Genomic DNA, 17,006 nt, shown 5'->3' with positions numbered 1-17,006 from the left:
ACCTTGCTATAATCACTTATTAGTTCCTGGTGGAATTCATCAGTGAAATCATCTGGTGGGGTGCCACGGAATTTTAGTTCACCTTGTTTGCATACACATTTCTATTAAGAATCAGTGTTTAAATTTTTCCTACATATATACAATTTAATGGCTAGTGATTGCATCTTGGACATCAGTTATTCTTTCTGGATTCAATTTATCTTAATCTAAAATATATCACTTAATAATTCTTTCAAGAAGGGTCGATGCATTGTATACTATCTCAATCTGTGTCTGAAATGGGGACTATTCCACAGGTATATGAGTTGATATAAACACTATGTCAATGCCTCAAAGTGCAAGATTTAAGTTGGTGGGTAATTAGCCCAGAAGGGAAGTTGGGCATAATCTGGTCTAACTTCCCAGAATCTTCTCTGTAGCATTTGTGTAACTTCCCCTTTCAATACGTGCAGAGGATTCATGCTCATGGAACTAAGGAACCAAACCAGCGCATCTGAATTCATCCTCCTGGGGCTTTCAGAAAACCCAGAGCAGGAGAATCTCCTCTTTGCTCTGTTCCTATGCATGTATTTGGTCACAGCCATGGGAAACCTGTTAATAATTCTGGCCATCAAGTCAGACTCCCATCTCCAAACCCCAACCTACTTCTTTGTGGCCAACCTCTCCCTGGTTGATTTCTGCCTGACCACCAACACCATCCCCAAAATGTTGGTGAACATCCAAACCAGGAGCAAGTCCATCTCCTGTCTTTGCTGTCTGACCCAGATGTACTTTTTCCATTTCTTTGGCATTATTGACAGTATATTAATTGCTGTGATGGCTTATGACCGGTTTGTTGCCATATGTCACCCCTTGCACTATACCACCATCATGAGTCCACGCCTCTGTGTCTTGATGGCTTTTAGCCCATGGGTGTTTTCTTTCTTCATCTCCCTCACCCACATCCTCCTAATGGTTTGCTTGGTTTTCTCTGGCAGCAATGAGATTCTTCACTACTTCTGTGACCTTACTCCCCTTCTCCGGCTTTCTTGCACTGACACCACCATGAACAAGATCTTTGTGTTCACTGTGGCAGGGATGGTGTTAGCAATTCCCTTCATATGCATTCTGACCTCTTATGCTCACATCACCATGGCCATCATGAAGGTCCCCTCTGCAAATGGAAGGAAGAAAGCATTTTCCACCTGCAGCTCCCATCTCTCTGTGGTCGCCCTTCTCTATGGGACCACCATTGGGGTCTATCTGTGTCCTTCACCTGTTCACACAGCCATGAAGCAGAAAGCTTCTGCTGTAATGTATACTGCAGTGACCCCCATGCTGAACCCCTTTATCTACAGCCTTAGGAACAGAGACCTGAAGGGGGCCCTGAAGAATCTTATCAGCAAAAAAAATTACCTCATCTTCCTGACCACCAGGACTCCTGGGAGCTTCCAGGGGAAAAAATCTAAAACTCGGGGGTCTTGGACCAAAGCCTGAAATTGGGACAGACAGGAAGAGTAGCCAATTTTACTCTTTAATTTCAACAGGTTAAAAGGAAATCTCAAGATGGTACTGTAACTATTTTGCCAAATACTGGAATCACTGAGTCCTTCTGGTATGTTTCGTGCTGCTTCTCAGAAAGATCTTTTTGGTGTAACAAGTTTTGATACAACCTGGTTCAGAATCTATTTAGCACGAAACAAATATTTATTGAGAGCCTATTCTGCACTTGATGTTAGGTCCTGGCCATACAATGGCGAGTCAGAGGGGAATGATTCCTATAGTTTGGGATTTATTGATAAGTGTGGGAGATACATATTGATCATGTAATTTCAATAGAATGGAATATGAACCTTGAAAGAGGAAGAGTAGGATACAATAGGAACTTCTGACAGAATCTAGAGGGGAGAATCAGGGAAGACTTCCTGGGAGAAGTGAGCCAAATTTGTAGGATATGATGGTACTGTCCAGGCAAACACGATTATCTGAAACTAAGAAAACAGTATGTAAAAAGGTGAGAGAGAAAGAGAAAGTGGAAGAGAGGGATTCATTTGAGAAGTGAAAAATTCAGCCATGGTGAATGACTTGGGAAATGCCAAGTCAGGAACTTTAGAAGCCACCCTAAGAGTTTGGATGTTATCCTGAGAACAAGGCAGCTCTCGTGACTTCCAGGAACAAAATTCAGAGAATATGTGAGTGAGGTGCATGCTACCCTGCCCTTGCCCCCACCATATGCTCTAGTGGATTTGGAAGGAATGTGCTAGAGAAAAGTTGGAGCCACAGGGGAGAAAGAGGAAAAAAAGATTCAGACCATGCACTAAGAAAATGGGGAATCACCAACTGATGGTATATATTTGCAGAGCCAACATGGAAAATACCAATTTACTAAGTAATAAATCTCTAAATCGGAAGAAACCCTAGGCGTGTCTCAATTTCCATTTATCCTGTGGAATGCATACGAGTGGTAACACTGCTTATAACAGGAATGATGGTTATTTATTGTATGTTTACCTTCTGCCACACACTGTGCTATGCTTGCTTGTGTTGTCCCATTTACCTATTCCAAAATCCCTGTGAAGGCAATAAATTACATTTACTGTATTGTGGAGTAAATCAAACACTCATATGGAGACTTACAACTAAAATGCAATGAGTAGTGACTTTGAAAGGGTCAGAAATATTCAGTGGTGCTAAGAAGCTGACATTATCTTAAGCAAAATGGCTGTCAATAACCATAAATCTAATTTTCTTCTGTTACTTTCCTTCTAACATAATTAAATTAGATTTCCTCAGATGAACAAACATATCTGGCCTTGTTATAAAACAAACAACAACAACAGAAAGCAAACCAGTTGCCATTGAGCTGATTCCAACTCATGGCAATTCCACATACATCAGCACAGAACTATGCTCCATAGGGTTTTCATAACTGCAACCTTTTGGAAGTAGATCACCAGGCCTTTCTTTCAAAGTGTCTCTTGGTGACCTGCATCTTTCGGTTATCAGCCAAGTACTTCACCATTTGCACCAACCTGGAACTGCTAGACCTGGTATGTTGCTGTTGTTAGGTGCCTTCGAGTGAGTTCCGACTCATAGAGACCCTATGCACAACAGAACAAAACATTGCCTGGTCCTGTGTCATCCTACAATCGTTGTTATGCTTGAGCTCATTGTTGCAGCCACTGTGTCAACCCACCTCGCCGAGGGTCCTCCTCTTTTCCTCTGACTCTGTACTTTGTTTGTCAAGCACAGTGCCCTTCTCCAGGGACTGATCCCTCCTGACAACATGTTCAAAGTGTGTAAGACTCAGTCTCGCCATCCTTGTTTCTAAGGAGCATTCTGGTTGTACTTTTTCCAAGACAGATTTGTTTGTTCTTTTGGCAGACCTGGTATAAGCCCCTATTTTAAACAGCACAGGTGGGATTTATGAAGGAAATCTGCTTTCTGGTGGATATTCTGGTGGGTAAAATTTAGAATTTAAGAAGACTGGAATTTTCATAGGGTGTCCATGAGTATGGTCATGAACTTTTTGAAATAGCCAAAAAACAGGTAAAAGTTTAACTACAGCTCTCTCCTCTTAAATTCCCTCCTTTCCCCCATCATATGAATGCAATTAGTGACAATGGTGGCTGGGAGAGGATTGGAATTGCCTGAGTCTTGTGAAATTACTACAATTTGGGAACACTTAGAATATTTATGAACAACGCTCTCTGTATCCAGCTTGAGTTGAAGCGCTGATTTACCCCCACCGCATGGAATGAAAGATACCATGGGCCAATAAAAATCTCTTGAGATTCTGTCAGCCAAACTGTCTCTGTCTTGTTTTGTGTTGAGAAATAAAGGTCACAATGCAAGGTGAGATTTTTTTCTCATTAGTCTTTGCAACATCAACTTCCATGATTTATTGGCAACAATATTTGTTTCGTTCATTCCTTCAACAAATATTTACAAAATGCCTAGTCTGTGCTAGGTATTATTCAACTCACTGGGACAGAATGATAAAAAACGGCGCACAGAAATCCCTTCTCTGTGACTATGAAGGGACAACAAGAAGGAGTTTTTGCGGTGATGGTAGTGTTCTGTATCCTAACTACAGAGCAATGACTTTCAAGAAGCCAGCAAATATCAGATGGTGCTCTTTCTCTCCACATCGAAGGGAACTATTCATGGGATAAAATTCCAAGAACTGAACACCAAATGAAAGTCAATTTCACTAACATTGGTTTTAAAAATAAAATTAAACAACACAAAATAATCATTCTCAGTCCAGTAGGGAAAATGACAATAAACAAATAAATAGTGAAACGGACAATTACAGATGGTGAGGAGGACCTCAAAGACATCAATCAAGGTAATGTGACAAAGAGCTGGGGGGGGGGCGTTGTGGGGAATATTTTAATCTGAGGGTCGGTGGAGGCTTCTCTGAGGAGGTGACTTCTGGCCTGAGACCTGAAGGCCAAGAAGAAAGCATCCCTGTGAAGGGAACAGGACACTGTGCCAGAGAGAGAGAACTCCAAATGCAAAGTAAGGAACAAGTAGGTTTTAAATAAGTCTAAAGGCCTGTCCATGTCTTTTACACTTAGATTTGTCCCCTCAATCTTGGAATAAATTCTGAAAGCATTATAAACCCAGCATATAACTTGGCTTAAAGCATTATTATCTCACAATTTCAGTGGGTCAGGAATCTGGGCATGGCTTAACTAGGTGCCTGTGGCTCAGGGTCTCTCACAGTCTGTGACCAAGATGTCAGCTGAGGCTCTAGACATACAAGGCCTGACTGGGGCTAGAGGATCTGTTTCCAAGCTTACTCACGTGGGTGTGGGCAGAACTGTTTTTTGCTCACTGTTGGTCAAAGACATCAGTTTCTTGTCACATAGAAAAGAGAGAGAGACACAAAAAGATGCAGATGGATAGAGACAGACAGACACATACAGAGAGAGGGAAAGACAGAGAGAGGTGGAGAAAGGGAGGAAAAGGCCAAGAATGTTGGTGCAAACAAGTTGGAAGTCATAGTCTTCTGATATCAGAAGTGACACCCCATTACTTTTGTCATATTCCATTCATTGGAAGCAAGTCATAAGTCCAGCCCACAACCAGGGAGGGAATTACACAAGGGAGTGAATGAATGCCATGAGGCAGAGATCATTAGGTACCATCTTGGAGGCTGCCCACCACACCAACATTCACCTAGTGGGCATCTTTTCAGGCAGATTGACCCATAGTGTCATGGAAGTCATTCTCAAGGCCTAGAGGCTGGACATTAATGCTGATCTGGACACATTCTGGAAAGACTGGACTGGTGAGTACTGCTATACCACAGTGAGGCACATGATGGCAGCAGAAACACAAAGCTAGGCCATCTCATGTCCCTCAATTTCTTTGAACAGGTTTATAGACAGCCTCTTCTTGCCAAGTATCAAACCAAAAAATTCAAACTCGTTGCCGTCTAGTAGATTCCAACTCATGGCAGTCCCATATGTTACAGAGTAGAGCTCTGCTCCATAGGGTTTTCTTGGCTGTGATCTTTATGGAAACAGATCACCAGGCCTTTCTTCCATGACACCACTGGTGGATTTGAAAAGTCAACCTTTTGGTTAGTGGAAAAAAAAACACCTCTTGCCATGGAATTGATTTCAACTCATAGTGACCCTATTAGACAGGGTAGAACTGCCCCATTTGGCTAGTAGTGGAGTGCAAATCATTAGTGCCACCCAGAGACCTTTTGCCAGGTATAGACCTGCTAATTCTGGCTCCTAACCCTTTCTGACCTCTGCCTCTTTCCCACTTTGTGCTTTGGGGTGAGGGAGGAGGCTGTGGTTCCCCCAGAGAGTCTAAAAGGAAGTTTGAGCTATCTGGAGAGAACCAGGTTTCAGAGAATATGAGGAAGACCCTATAGGGAACATCAGGAACAAGGTTAGGGAAAGGAAAGAGGAGTTTCCTTTCTATAGAGTGATGATTCCTTAGGACACAGTGCAGAGAGTGCAACCTAAGCTGGTTAGCATTAAGACCTGTAGTCCCTGCCTCAGGTCTTTGCAGAGGGAAGGAAGATGGAAGAGGCTTTTGAGAATAAGTCATCTTAAAATAGCTGCTCATACCCTCTTGGGGTTGCGGGGGAGGTCCCTGGTCCTACTGAGGATCTGACAAAAGCCAGCAGTGCCCCCCAAGCTAAACACACTTCCGTGGACACTTGCATAATTTCTGCTGTTGAAGTGGTTAAGAGAACAAACCGTGGGGTCAGGATGCCTGGACTGGTATTCCAGGCCCACCACTTGCCAGCTAGGCCACCTTGGGGAAGTTTCTTTGCTCCTTTGTACCTCAGTTTACTGTCTGTAAAATGGGGATAATAATAACAATATCTCCCTCATTCGATTACTAGATTATTAAACAAGATAAAGAATATGTGTAGCAAACAGTACAGGCTCAATTATGATTGTAGTGTTATTGATGAGCCCCAACCTTGGGCTCATAGGGCCACATGGGCACTAAGTTGAGAGCCCGTTTTTTAGGGATGAGTAGCTAGATGCACTAAACCATTTGTCCCCGGTGGCACAAATGGTTTGCACTTGACTACTAACCAAAATGTTGGCAGTTCAAACTCACCCAGCAGCGTCGCAGAAGAAAGTCCTGCGAATGGGCTTCTGTAAAGGTTACTGCCAAGAAAACGCTGTGGAGCTCAACGCTGTAACATGTGGCTGTCATGATTTGGAATTAACAACAACAGGTTTGGGTTTTCTGTTGTTGTCGTTTCAGTAGATGCACAGGTGTGGAGCCAGAACTGGAGGGTAGGTGGGTGGGGAGGGCAATTCTGAGTTAGAATTTGTGGTTTTTCCTTCAGTTCAGCCTCAATGCTGATTCTCTTGGAGACCTGGGTTAAATCCAAAAGGTACTGCTTCAATTATCTCCACGGTGGATGATAAGAACCCCAGGCCTCTGTACCTTGAGCACAGCAGGGAGGATGGCTGTGGACATCAGCAGTGGGGATGAAGCGTGAGAGGGGAGCTCTCTACCACACTCTGGTGTTGGAAGAGCTGTGCTGGGAGCCCTTTGGTCAAAGGCTTTTGGAGTCCTGCAGCCCCCAGCAAACTCCATGTGATTAATTAATTTTTCCTTCTTGTGGGATTAAAATTGGCGAAATTGGTGATGCCTGCCTGGACCTAGGAGCTCAATTTGCTTCACTAGGTGTGTAAGCTTCACAAGAGCAGGGAATCTATATATCTTGTTTCCCATTGTATTGCCAACATCCTGGTGACACAATGGTTAAGTGTGTGGTTGCTAACCAAAAGGTTGGCTGCTCAAACCCACCATCCATTCCACAGGAGAAAGATATAGCAGTCTGCTTCCTTAAAGATTACAGCCATGGAAACCCTATGGGGCAGCTCTACTCTGTCCTATAGGATTGCTATGAGTCAGAATCGACTGCGGTATACAACATCAATACAGTACACAGTAGTACATAACCCAGGTGTGCCAGTAAATGTTTAATAACTTTTTATCAGAAAGGAGGGTGTTCTGATTTGTAATGTTTGCTGATTCCTGTGGTCTAAACATTCCCGTTACGGCTGATTTCAAGCTACCAGTGATGTCACTGAAGCAGAGTTGGGAAGAGATGTGCAGTAGCTCACCATTCTATAGTGTTCCCACCATAAAGATACGATAGGCAAAATAACCTCAAGATCACAGAAAATGATTAAATACAGTAAAGTCAATAGGAAATGATATGTTTTGATTATTTATTACCTTTTTAAAAATATCACATAATTGTAAATTTCTGTAATTTGATTATAATGATGCCTGTGTTAATCAAAGGTTCCTACATGGTACAAACAGTTTGCACTTGACTACTAACCTAAAGGTTGGCAGTTGGAACACACCCAGTGGTGCCACAGAAGAAAAACATGTTGATCTGCTCCCATAAAAATTAGAGCCAAGAAAACCTCATGGAGCAGTTCTTCTCTGTAACACACGGAGCCACCGTGAGTTGAAACTGACTCAATGGCAATGGGCTTGATTTTGGTTACTGTTTAACAATCAGCGTACAAAATTCCTGACAATTTGAAAATCTGCTCTTGTGAGTCAGGACAAGCCTTTTCCAACATGCCAGAACCCTAGCCCGTATATTTTGTTGTGTGCTGTTGAGTAGATTCAGACTCATAATGACCCTATAGGACAGAGTAGAGCTGCCTCATAGGGTTTCCAAGGTTGTGATCTTCATAGAAGCAGATTGTCATGTCTTTTCTCTCAAGGGGTGGCTGTGGGTTCAAACTATTGACCTCTGAGTTAGCAGTCGAGCACATAACAATTGTGCTACCAAGGTCCATAGTGTTGCTGTTGCTAGGCGCTGTCAAGTCAATTCCGACTCACAGCGAAACTATGTACAACAGAGTGAAACACTGCCTGGTCCTACGCCATCCTCACAATCTTTGTTGTGCTTAAGCCCATTTTTGCAGCCATTGTGTCAATCCATCTCCTTGAGGGTCTTTCTCTATGTGTCTGACCCTCTACTTTACCAAGCATGATGTCCTTCTCCAGGGACTGGACTCTCCTGATAACACGTCCAAAGTACATGAGACGAAGTCTCACCATCCTTGCTTCCAAACAGCACTCTGGCTATACTCCTTCCATGAAAGATTTGTTCCTTCTTCTGGCAGTCCATGCTATATTCAATATTCTTCAACACCAAATTCAAAGGCATTAGTTCTTCTCTGGTCTTCCTTATTCATTGTCTAGCTTTCACATGCATGTGAGGCAATGAAAACACTATGGCTTGGGTCAGGAGCATCTTAGTCTCTGGTTCCTGGTAGGGAATCTCTAAACCCTTGGAGTTACCCTAGTGATTGGAATGTCTTAAGGAGCCCTGGAGGTGCAGTGACTAAGCACATGGCTGCTAACTGTAAGGGCAGAGGTTCAAATCCACCAGCCACTCTATGGCAGAAAGATGTGACAGTCTGCTATTGTAAAGATTTACAGCCATGGAACCCTATAAGATAGTTCTACTTTGCCGTATACAGTTTGTTGTTGAAGTGATGGCGTGACCCGTTGTGGGCCCCAGGACTACTCCAGAGAGTTTATGTTAAAGAGATGATTTGGGATAGGGCTGGCCATTCCAGAAAGGCCCATCTTGTGATTAGAGCATTGGAGCTTTGAGCTACTTAATATTAGCCCAAACTCTGAGGAGACGGTTGGAGACTGAGTTAAATGATTTAATCAGTACTGCCTATGTAATAAAGCCCCAATAAAAAAATCTGGTTAACCTGGGGGAGGGTAAGGAAGATTTTGAATTTGGGATCAAAAGTAAAGGTGGCTGGAGACTCCCAAGCTTGCAGTTTGTGTGTGAAATGAGGGCAACCTTATGGAGAACTGTGCCCTTAACCTGTGAAGTCTGGGCTAGCTCTGGGTAGTTTGGGTCAGAATTCATTTGTAGTGCAAAAAAAAAAAAAAAAGAATTTGCTATTGATTACATGTTGAAGTTTTTTTTTACATGTTGAAGTGATGATATATTTCACATGTTGAGTTAAAATACATTATCAAAATTTATTTTACCTGTTTCTTTTTACTTTAAAAAAAATTTATTTATTTCATTGTTGTTGAGACTATACACAGCAAAACATACAGCAATTCAACAATTTCTACATGTACAATTCGGTGACATTGAATACATTTTTCAAGTTGTGCAACCATTGTCACCCTCCTTTTCTGAGCTGTTTGTCCACCATTAACATAAACTCACTGACCCCTAAGGTTTCCATCTAATCTTTTGAGTTGCTATTGTCAATTTTATCCCATATAAAAAAAAAAAAAAATTTTTTTTTTTTTTTAGATAGTTCTTAAAAGAGCATAATGCTCAAGGCAGACATTTTTTGCTACTTGAGTTACACTATCTTTTGCTTTTAAGAAGACTTCAGGGAATATTTTTGGTTCAAGGTTTAAAGGTTATCTCAGGTCAATAGTTTCAGGGGTTCGTCCAGTCTCCATGATTCCAGAAAATCTGGAGTTCATGAGAATTTGAGATTCTGTCCTGTATTTTCCACCAATTGATCAGGATTCCTCTATAACCCTTTATCAAAATGTTCGGTAAGGGTAGCTGGGCAGTATCCAGTTATTCTGATCTCATGGCAATGGAGGCAGTTGTTCATGAAGGCAATTAGCAACATTTTTTTTTGTCCATATCCTCCTTCAATCCCTGACTCTCCTTCTTCCTCTGTTGTTACAGGCAAATAGAGACCAATTGTTGTGCTTTGGATGGCCTATTGCAAGCTTTTAAGACCTCAGGCACTAAGGCACTGAACTAGGAGGTAGGACAGAAACACTAAACAGGTAATTAGGCCAATTAACTGGGAGGTCCCTTGAAACCATAACCCTATAAACTGCCAAACCAAGAAGCCAAATCCGATGAGGGGTTGGGTTGTACATAAGCAGCCTCAGCAGCTACTCTTTTATTTTTTATTTATTTATTGTCATTGTTGTAAAAGCATCTATTACACAACTTTGCCAATTCAACTTTTTACAGGTGTACAACTTTTTGACAGCAATTGCAATAATCAGCTGTGCAACCCAACTCTTAATAAATGTGGTTTTTCCATCACCATGAACCCCCCCTTCCCCTCCCTCCCACTTCTGGTAACCACTAATAAACTTTGGTCTTTTTTACATTTGCCTTTTCTTGAGGTCATACAATGTTTGTCCTTTATTGGTTGACTTATTCACTCAGCATAGTGTCTTCTTTTTTCTTTTTGAAGTATGCTTACTAGAAAATTTCAAATTACATATATGGCTTGCATTGTATTTCCATTAGACAATGCAGGATTAGATGTTTACTGATCTGTTTTATGAAGAGGGGTGTGTCCTGGAAAGTCAGGAATTAGCTGTCACAAGTATCTAAAACATACCATGTACCAGGACAAATACTTTTATTAATGATGGTCATAATAGAATGCATGGAGTGCTTACTATGCTCTAGCTTAGGGCTTCTTCACGTAGGCATTATTGCCATTGAGGCTGGATGATTCTCTGTTGTATTGTAAGATGTTCAGCAGCATCCTTGACCTCTATTAAACACAGTAGCCTTTCTCTCCCCAGTTGTGGCAATCAGAAGTGTCTCCAGACACTGTTAAATGTCTCCTGTGGATGATGGTGCCAAAATTTTCCTCCCATTTCCATTTAGAACCATTGCTCTAGCCTAAGTAAAGCCAGTTGCCCTGAGTCCACTTCAACTCATGGTAACCCCATGTGTGTCAGAGTAGAACTGTGCTGCATAGGGTTTTCCATGGCTTATTTTTTGGCAGTTTTTCTCCAGTCCTTTCTTCTAAGGTGCCTCAAACCTCCAACGGTTTGATTGGCAGCCTAGCACATTAATCATTTGCACCACCCAAGGACTCCTCTAGGCTGAGTAAGGTGTTTATCTTAATAGACTCTTGACCTCTGTAATAGGAAATATTTTCAGCTTGGGGATAGGAAACTGAGGCTCAGAGAGGCTAAGAGACTTGCCTAAGGTAACATAGCAAGATTGAAACCAAGACCTGCTTTCCCCCTGGTCCAGTGCCATGGGGACTGCACACTGAGCTTCAGCTAGCACAACTGTCCAGCGTGAGTATCACATTCCAAGTCCTCTGCATGCACACCCAGTCTGGTTCTCAAAGGCCCTAGCAATTACCAGACATGTAACCACGAGCCCTGAACTTCAGTTTCCTTATGTGTGAAAGAGACCTTCCAAGACCCTGTCTTCCCTCAGGGACTCCGAGAATGGATTTGGATTCTCAGAAATAAGGGTTCCTGAAAAGGCAGGAATTAAGACTTCTTAGTTTACTCTTGCTTTTATTTATTAAGCACACATGCAGAGTGAGTCTACTATGTGCCAAGCAGTTCTAAGTGCTCTACATGGCCCATTATGAGGTGGGTCCTTTCTTATCATCATTGGTAGGTAAGGACACTGAAGCTCAGATAGGCTATGTAACTTGTCCATTCACTCATTCATTCCTTATTCAAGTATTTATTCATTCGGCAAACATATTCTAAAACACTAGATGCTGGATATAAACAATAAGACACTGCCTCTATAAGACCACAATCTTCCTCCTCTATCCCCGTTTCTGTGTTTCTCTCCTTCTTACTCTCTCGTCTTCAGTCACAGACTGGAGTCCTTGCTGTATGAAAACTGTGCCAGACACAGTCCCACCTCAGGTCCTTTTCACTTCCTGTTCCCTGCAATGTTTTTTTCTTCCCCCAGCATTATTAAAATATTTATTATCTGGACCTATTATTCCCTCAGATCGTTCCCTGACCACCTTGTCTAAAATGCCCCTCTGTGACCCCTCTTGATTTGATTCCTGCTTTGACTGTTGGGAAGTCAACCCCATAACCACTGCAAGCACTTAGTTCAATGCCTGGCACATAATAAGTACTCAGTGAAGTTTAACTAATGCATTGTGTTCCATATCTTGCCTATATTCATAAATCTTATAATTCTTTAGCTCTCAGGCTTTATGAATATAAATATAAATTATTATATTTTACCACTTGCTTCAGTAGTTATGTTTGTTTGGCTTTGTCAAAAGAAAATGAGTCAATAATAAAATTAATCTATTGAAAAAAAAGAAGTTTATTTGGGCAGAAGATTCATCAATCAGGTAGCACCAAACCACATGTAGAAAGGAACTTGGCTTATATTGACAAAATACTGAAAGAAAAGTTTATTTCTGATTGGCTTATACAATTCACTATTGAAACACTGTCAGAATCTCATTGGTCAACAATAGCCTGATTTACAGGAAAAAAAAAAAAAACTGATCTATTGCTGTAGGGTTCTGAATTATAGCAACCCTTTTTTTTATGAGACAGAGTAGAAATGTCCCATAGGGTTTCCAAGGCTGTAATCTTTACTGCTATTCATACAGTTTTCGCTGGCTAATTTTTTCAGAAGTAGACCACTGGGTTCTTCTTCCTAGTCTGTCTTAGTCTGGAGGCTCTGCTGAAACCTGTCCACCATGGGTGACCCTGCTGGTATTTGAAATACTGGTGGCATAGCTTCCAGGTTTACAGCAACATGCAGGCCACCACAGTGTGACAAACTGACAGATGTGTGGGGAACCTACAGACAGAAGTGTTAAAGAGTGTTAAAAGGTAAAGGTGTCACTTTCAGTACTATGGTGCACCTGACACAAGCCACGGTGTCTTCAATGGCCTTGTATGCATGTGAAAGCTGGACACTGAATAAGGAAGACTGAAGAAAAATTGATGCCTTAGAATTACGATGTTGGCATAGAACGTTGAATATACCATGGAGTGCCAGAAAAACTAACAAATCTGTCTTGGAGGAAGTACAGCCAGAATTCTCATTAGAATCAAGAATGGCAAAACTTCATCACACACACTTTGGACATGTTGTCAGGAGGAACCAGTCCCTGAAAAAGGACATCATGCTTGGTAAAGCAGAGAGTCAGGAAAAAGAGGAAGACCTTTGATAAGATGTATTGACACAGTGGCTGCAACAATGGGCTCAAGTATAACAAGGACTGGGAGGATGGCGCAGGGCGTGGTAGTGTTTCATTCCCTTGTATGTAGGATCGATGGGAGTTGGAACCGACTCCATGGCACCTAACAACAATTGAGCTCTCTTTTTCTATTAATTCATAAAAGTCGTTTATTTAATTAGGAAAATTATCCTTTGTCAGTTATATGCACTGCAAATTTCTTCATTAGCTGTGTGGCTTGTTTTGCATATCTCTTATAGTGTTCTCTGGATGAACACAAGTGCTTAGTTTAAATATAGTTAAATTTGTCAATTTTTTTGTTTGTGCTCAAAAAGTCTTGTTTATGAAATCTCTACCTATCTCAATGCAAAGGATTTGTAGTGTTAGCTTTACATTTGAGGCCTGAACCCACCTGAGGTTTGCTTTTCCCTTTGATGCAAGGTAAGAACAAAAACTCATTTTTATATCTTTGAACTTTTTATTAAATAGTTCATCCGTTCACTGTAAGTACACTGCTACAATTGCTAAGCTGCCCATTTATGTGTTGGCTTTTGTCTGGGCTCTATCTTCTAATCAGTCTCTAAGTGGTGCAAATGGTTAATACATTCAGCCGCTGCCCAAAATTTAGAGGTTTAAGTCCACCCAGAGGCAACTCAGAAGAAAGAACTCATTGTCTAGTTCTGAAAAATCACCTATTGAAAACCCTACGCAGCACGATTCTACTCTGACACACGTGAGGTCACCGTAAGTCAGGGTTAACTCAACAGCAATTGGCTGTTTTTTTTTTATCTTCTGTTCAATAGGTCTGTTGTATCCCTGCATCAATATCATGTCTTACTTATCCTGTCATACCATTCAGCTAAAAATAAATTACTTGTAGTTACAAACAATTCCCAAACCACAAATGTGCATTATATCACAGGTTGACTGCTTCTCTGATCCTTTGCATTTTACTGCAGCAATATGATAAATGAGAGCCATAATTTCAACCCATGGTCCCCTGGTGGAAAAAAAAGAAAGTATTATTGAAGCTACTGCTTGTATTGGGAAAAGGTGGCACTGCAATTCTTACAAGGAAATAAAATGTCTATTATATGTTCATTTCATATTGATGAGAGAAAATATATTTATAAATGCTGACTATAATATGCAGAAACAGGATCGACCTTCAATGAACGAGCATAGAATTAGTCCTTAGTATTTGCATTTTTCTGCATGCGAAAGCTGAACAATGAATAAGGAAAACTAAAGAAGAATTGACGCCTTTGAATTATGGTGTTGGCGAAGAGTACTGAATGTACCATGGACTGCCAAAAGAATGAACAAATCTATCCTGGAAGAAGTACAGCCAGAATGCTCCTTAGAAACAAGGGTGGCGATACTATGTCTCACGTACTTTGGAGATGTTATCAGGAGACATCAGTCCCTGGTGAAGGACATCATGCTTGGTAAAGTAGAGGGTCAGTGAAAAAGAGGAAGACCCTCAAGGAGATAGATTGACACAGTGGCTGCAACAATGGGCTCAAGCATAACAATGATTGCGAGATGGCACAGGATCAGGCAGAGTTTCGTTCTGTTGTGCAAAGGGTCACTATGAGTTGGAACCTACTCGACAGCACCTAACAACAACAACAATATTTGCATTTTGGGGGTACATTTTCTATATTATCTTTTTTATTTATGCAGATAATATATATATGCATATAAATAAATTGTACTTGTTAGCCTAAATGTGATGTCATTTTTTTCTGACATTGGTGTTAGGGTTTCCTTTCAATGTTCCTAAAGAAAGAAGACTAGAATCAATTACAGAAGGGATGTGTGTCCCTGTGTATATTGTACTTGAAATGGATTTGTGCAGAAAGAGATGGAGAAAAGAGGATGGCATATTCATGGCCTCTCTAAGTGTGGTAATCAGCTGCAAAGAAGTTCGTCCTTCTCTGAGCCTTGCTCCTTAAGGATTTATACTGTCCTGAGATCAAAATAACAGCAAAAGAATTTGGTTAATGAGGAGCTTTGGATACTGAACCCCCAAGGGCCACAGAGACTGAAAATTTTCTGCCTGTGATCACCCCACTCAATAGCCCTGCCCTGGTCAGTAGGCAGTACCCCTGAGCCTCATTCCAAGGACTGTCATTTCTACACAGGAGCCTGGTCCTTCTCTCTGGCTTCCTGTGCTCCCTGAGCCCAAAGCTTCCATTTTTACCATTCAACCTCCAGGAGAGAACTGAATGTCATTCCTTAGTGGTGGCACCCAGGTAACCTGAAGTTCCCCAGCTTATGTTCAACAAATAAGGAGAGGTCTTCTTCTACCAGTCCGTCTGGGAGCAGCTGTGAGGTAAGTACATGCAGAAGAGGGGCAAAATGGAGTCACCTGTGAGTTGCCTGCTTGATAGTTCATCATTTTGACATGTTTCCTTGTACATTTGCTCTAATACTTCCGCAGCTCTCATTCTGCTAGTTTTTTACTCTAATCATAATTTCCAGGGACTTTTTCCATCTTAGCAGAAACCATCTCTTAAGTGGTGTCAGTAAGGGGGTGTGGGTGACACTGCCAGGGGGGTGACACCGAAATGACTGTCTATAAAATTTTTGTGCAGTGTTTCAGCAGAAATTTGTAATTTTTTATAAAAATATCCCTGTAGTTAGCCATAACAACAAAAACATTTTTCGTAAGCCCAGCTTACATGTATCAATATACCCACAAGGCTAAAACTCTATACGAATTTACTTTTTGAACCACCGGATGCATTCCAGTCAGAGCTGTCATTATCACCCAATTACAACGACGCTTCGAATCACCTGGTTTCATCTGCCCGCACTATAAGCACACACTGTTGTTTTTGCTGTTTTTATTTTGCTGATTTTGTCAAATTTTCTGGTGTTTTAGCTAAAACATTGAGGTAACTAGTATTTTTTTATGTCTATAATTTTTTTAGAATGAAATAATAATTAAAGAGAAAAATTAAAAAATCCCTCTGCTCATTTACTAATAATGTAATTCATTGTAGAAATATTTTACAACACAATTTTGTTAGTATTCATGTAATTATCTAAGAACTATTACATTTAATCAATTTACAACTGTATTTGTCACACATTATTCTATGATTAAAATTAGTGACATTAGTACAAAAAATATTGCTAAGGGTGCTGTATGGTCTGGTATGGGAGGAGGTCCATGGGGGGCAGGTTGACACCATGAGTTATTGACACGATGAGACCCCAGCCGTAGATATGCCACCAACCCTAGTGACACACAATCCTAGTGATATCACCAATCCTAGTGATTCTCTAAAATTTTCTTTAATTTCTTTGGCAGGGGGCAGGGATATATAGTTAGCTTCTTACCTTTCAGTACCTGGTATCTGACAGCTCTTTGTAGGGAAGATCTTGGTCTCAACCCTGTTACCAGGTATAAGGATTCAAGGGGAAGAGATGAAGAACCAGGCAGGCCCCATAAGCTATATCCATAGTCTACTGTTCTGTTTTTCTTAACCTGCACAATACGTTATAAGGCAGTGCCTTATAAAAAAATAATAGAACAAATACCCATCTATC

General features: G+C 41.2%; 1 protein-coding gene across 1 annotated transcript; it reads left to right on the top strand.

Moving 5' to 3' along the window:
• The first annotated feature begins 247 nt into the window (after window positions 1-247).
• LOC100665949 (olfactory receptor 1M1-like) lies at window positions 248-1,569 on the top strand. Its single transcript, XM_003423244.3, has one exon. It carries the CDS (start codon window positions 460-462, stop codon window positions 1,474-1,476), a length of 1,017 nt encoding a protein of 338 aa, XP_003423292.2. The 5' UTR covers window positions 248-459; the 3' UTR covers window positions 1,477-1,569.
• Window positions 1,570-17,006: the final 15,437 nt, after the last annotated feature.

This window comes from Loxodonta africana, chromosome 3 (assembly GCF_030014295.1).
Source record: "Loxodonta africana isolate mLoxAfr1 chromosome 3, mLoxAfr1.hap2, whole genome shotgun sequence".
In the NCBI taxonomy this organism is placed as follows: domain Eukaryota; kingdom Metazoa; phylum Chordata; class Mammalia; order Proboscidea; family Elephantidae; genus Loxodonta; species Loxodonta africana.
The sequence above is the reverse complement of the archived record's forward strand: the minus strand, read 5'-3'. Positions and strand labels throughout refer to the sequence as shown.

Bases quoted from the DNA above. Each gene is read 5' to 3' on its own strand.
- LOC100665949 (XM_003423244.3), top strand. From the start codon at position 460: ATGCTCATGGAACTAAGGAACCAAACCAGCGCATCTGAATTCATCCTC.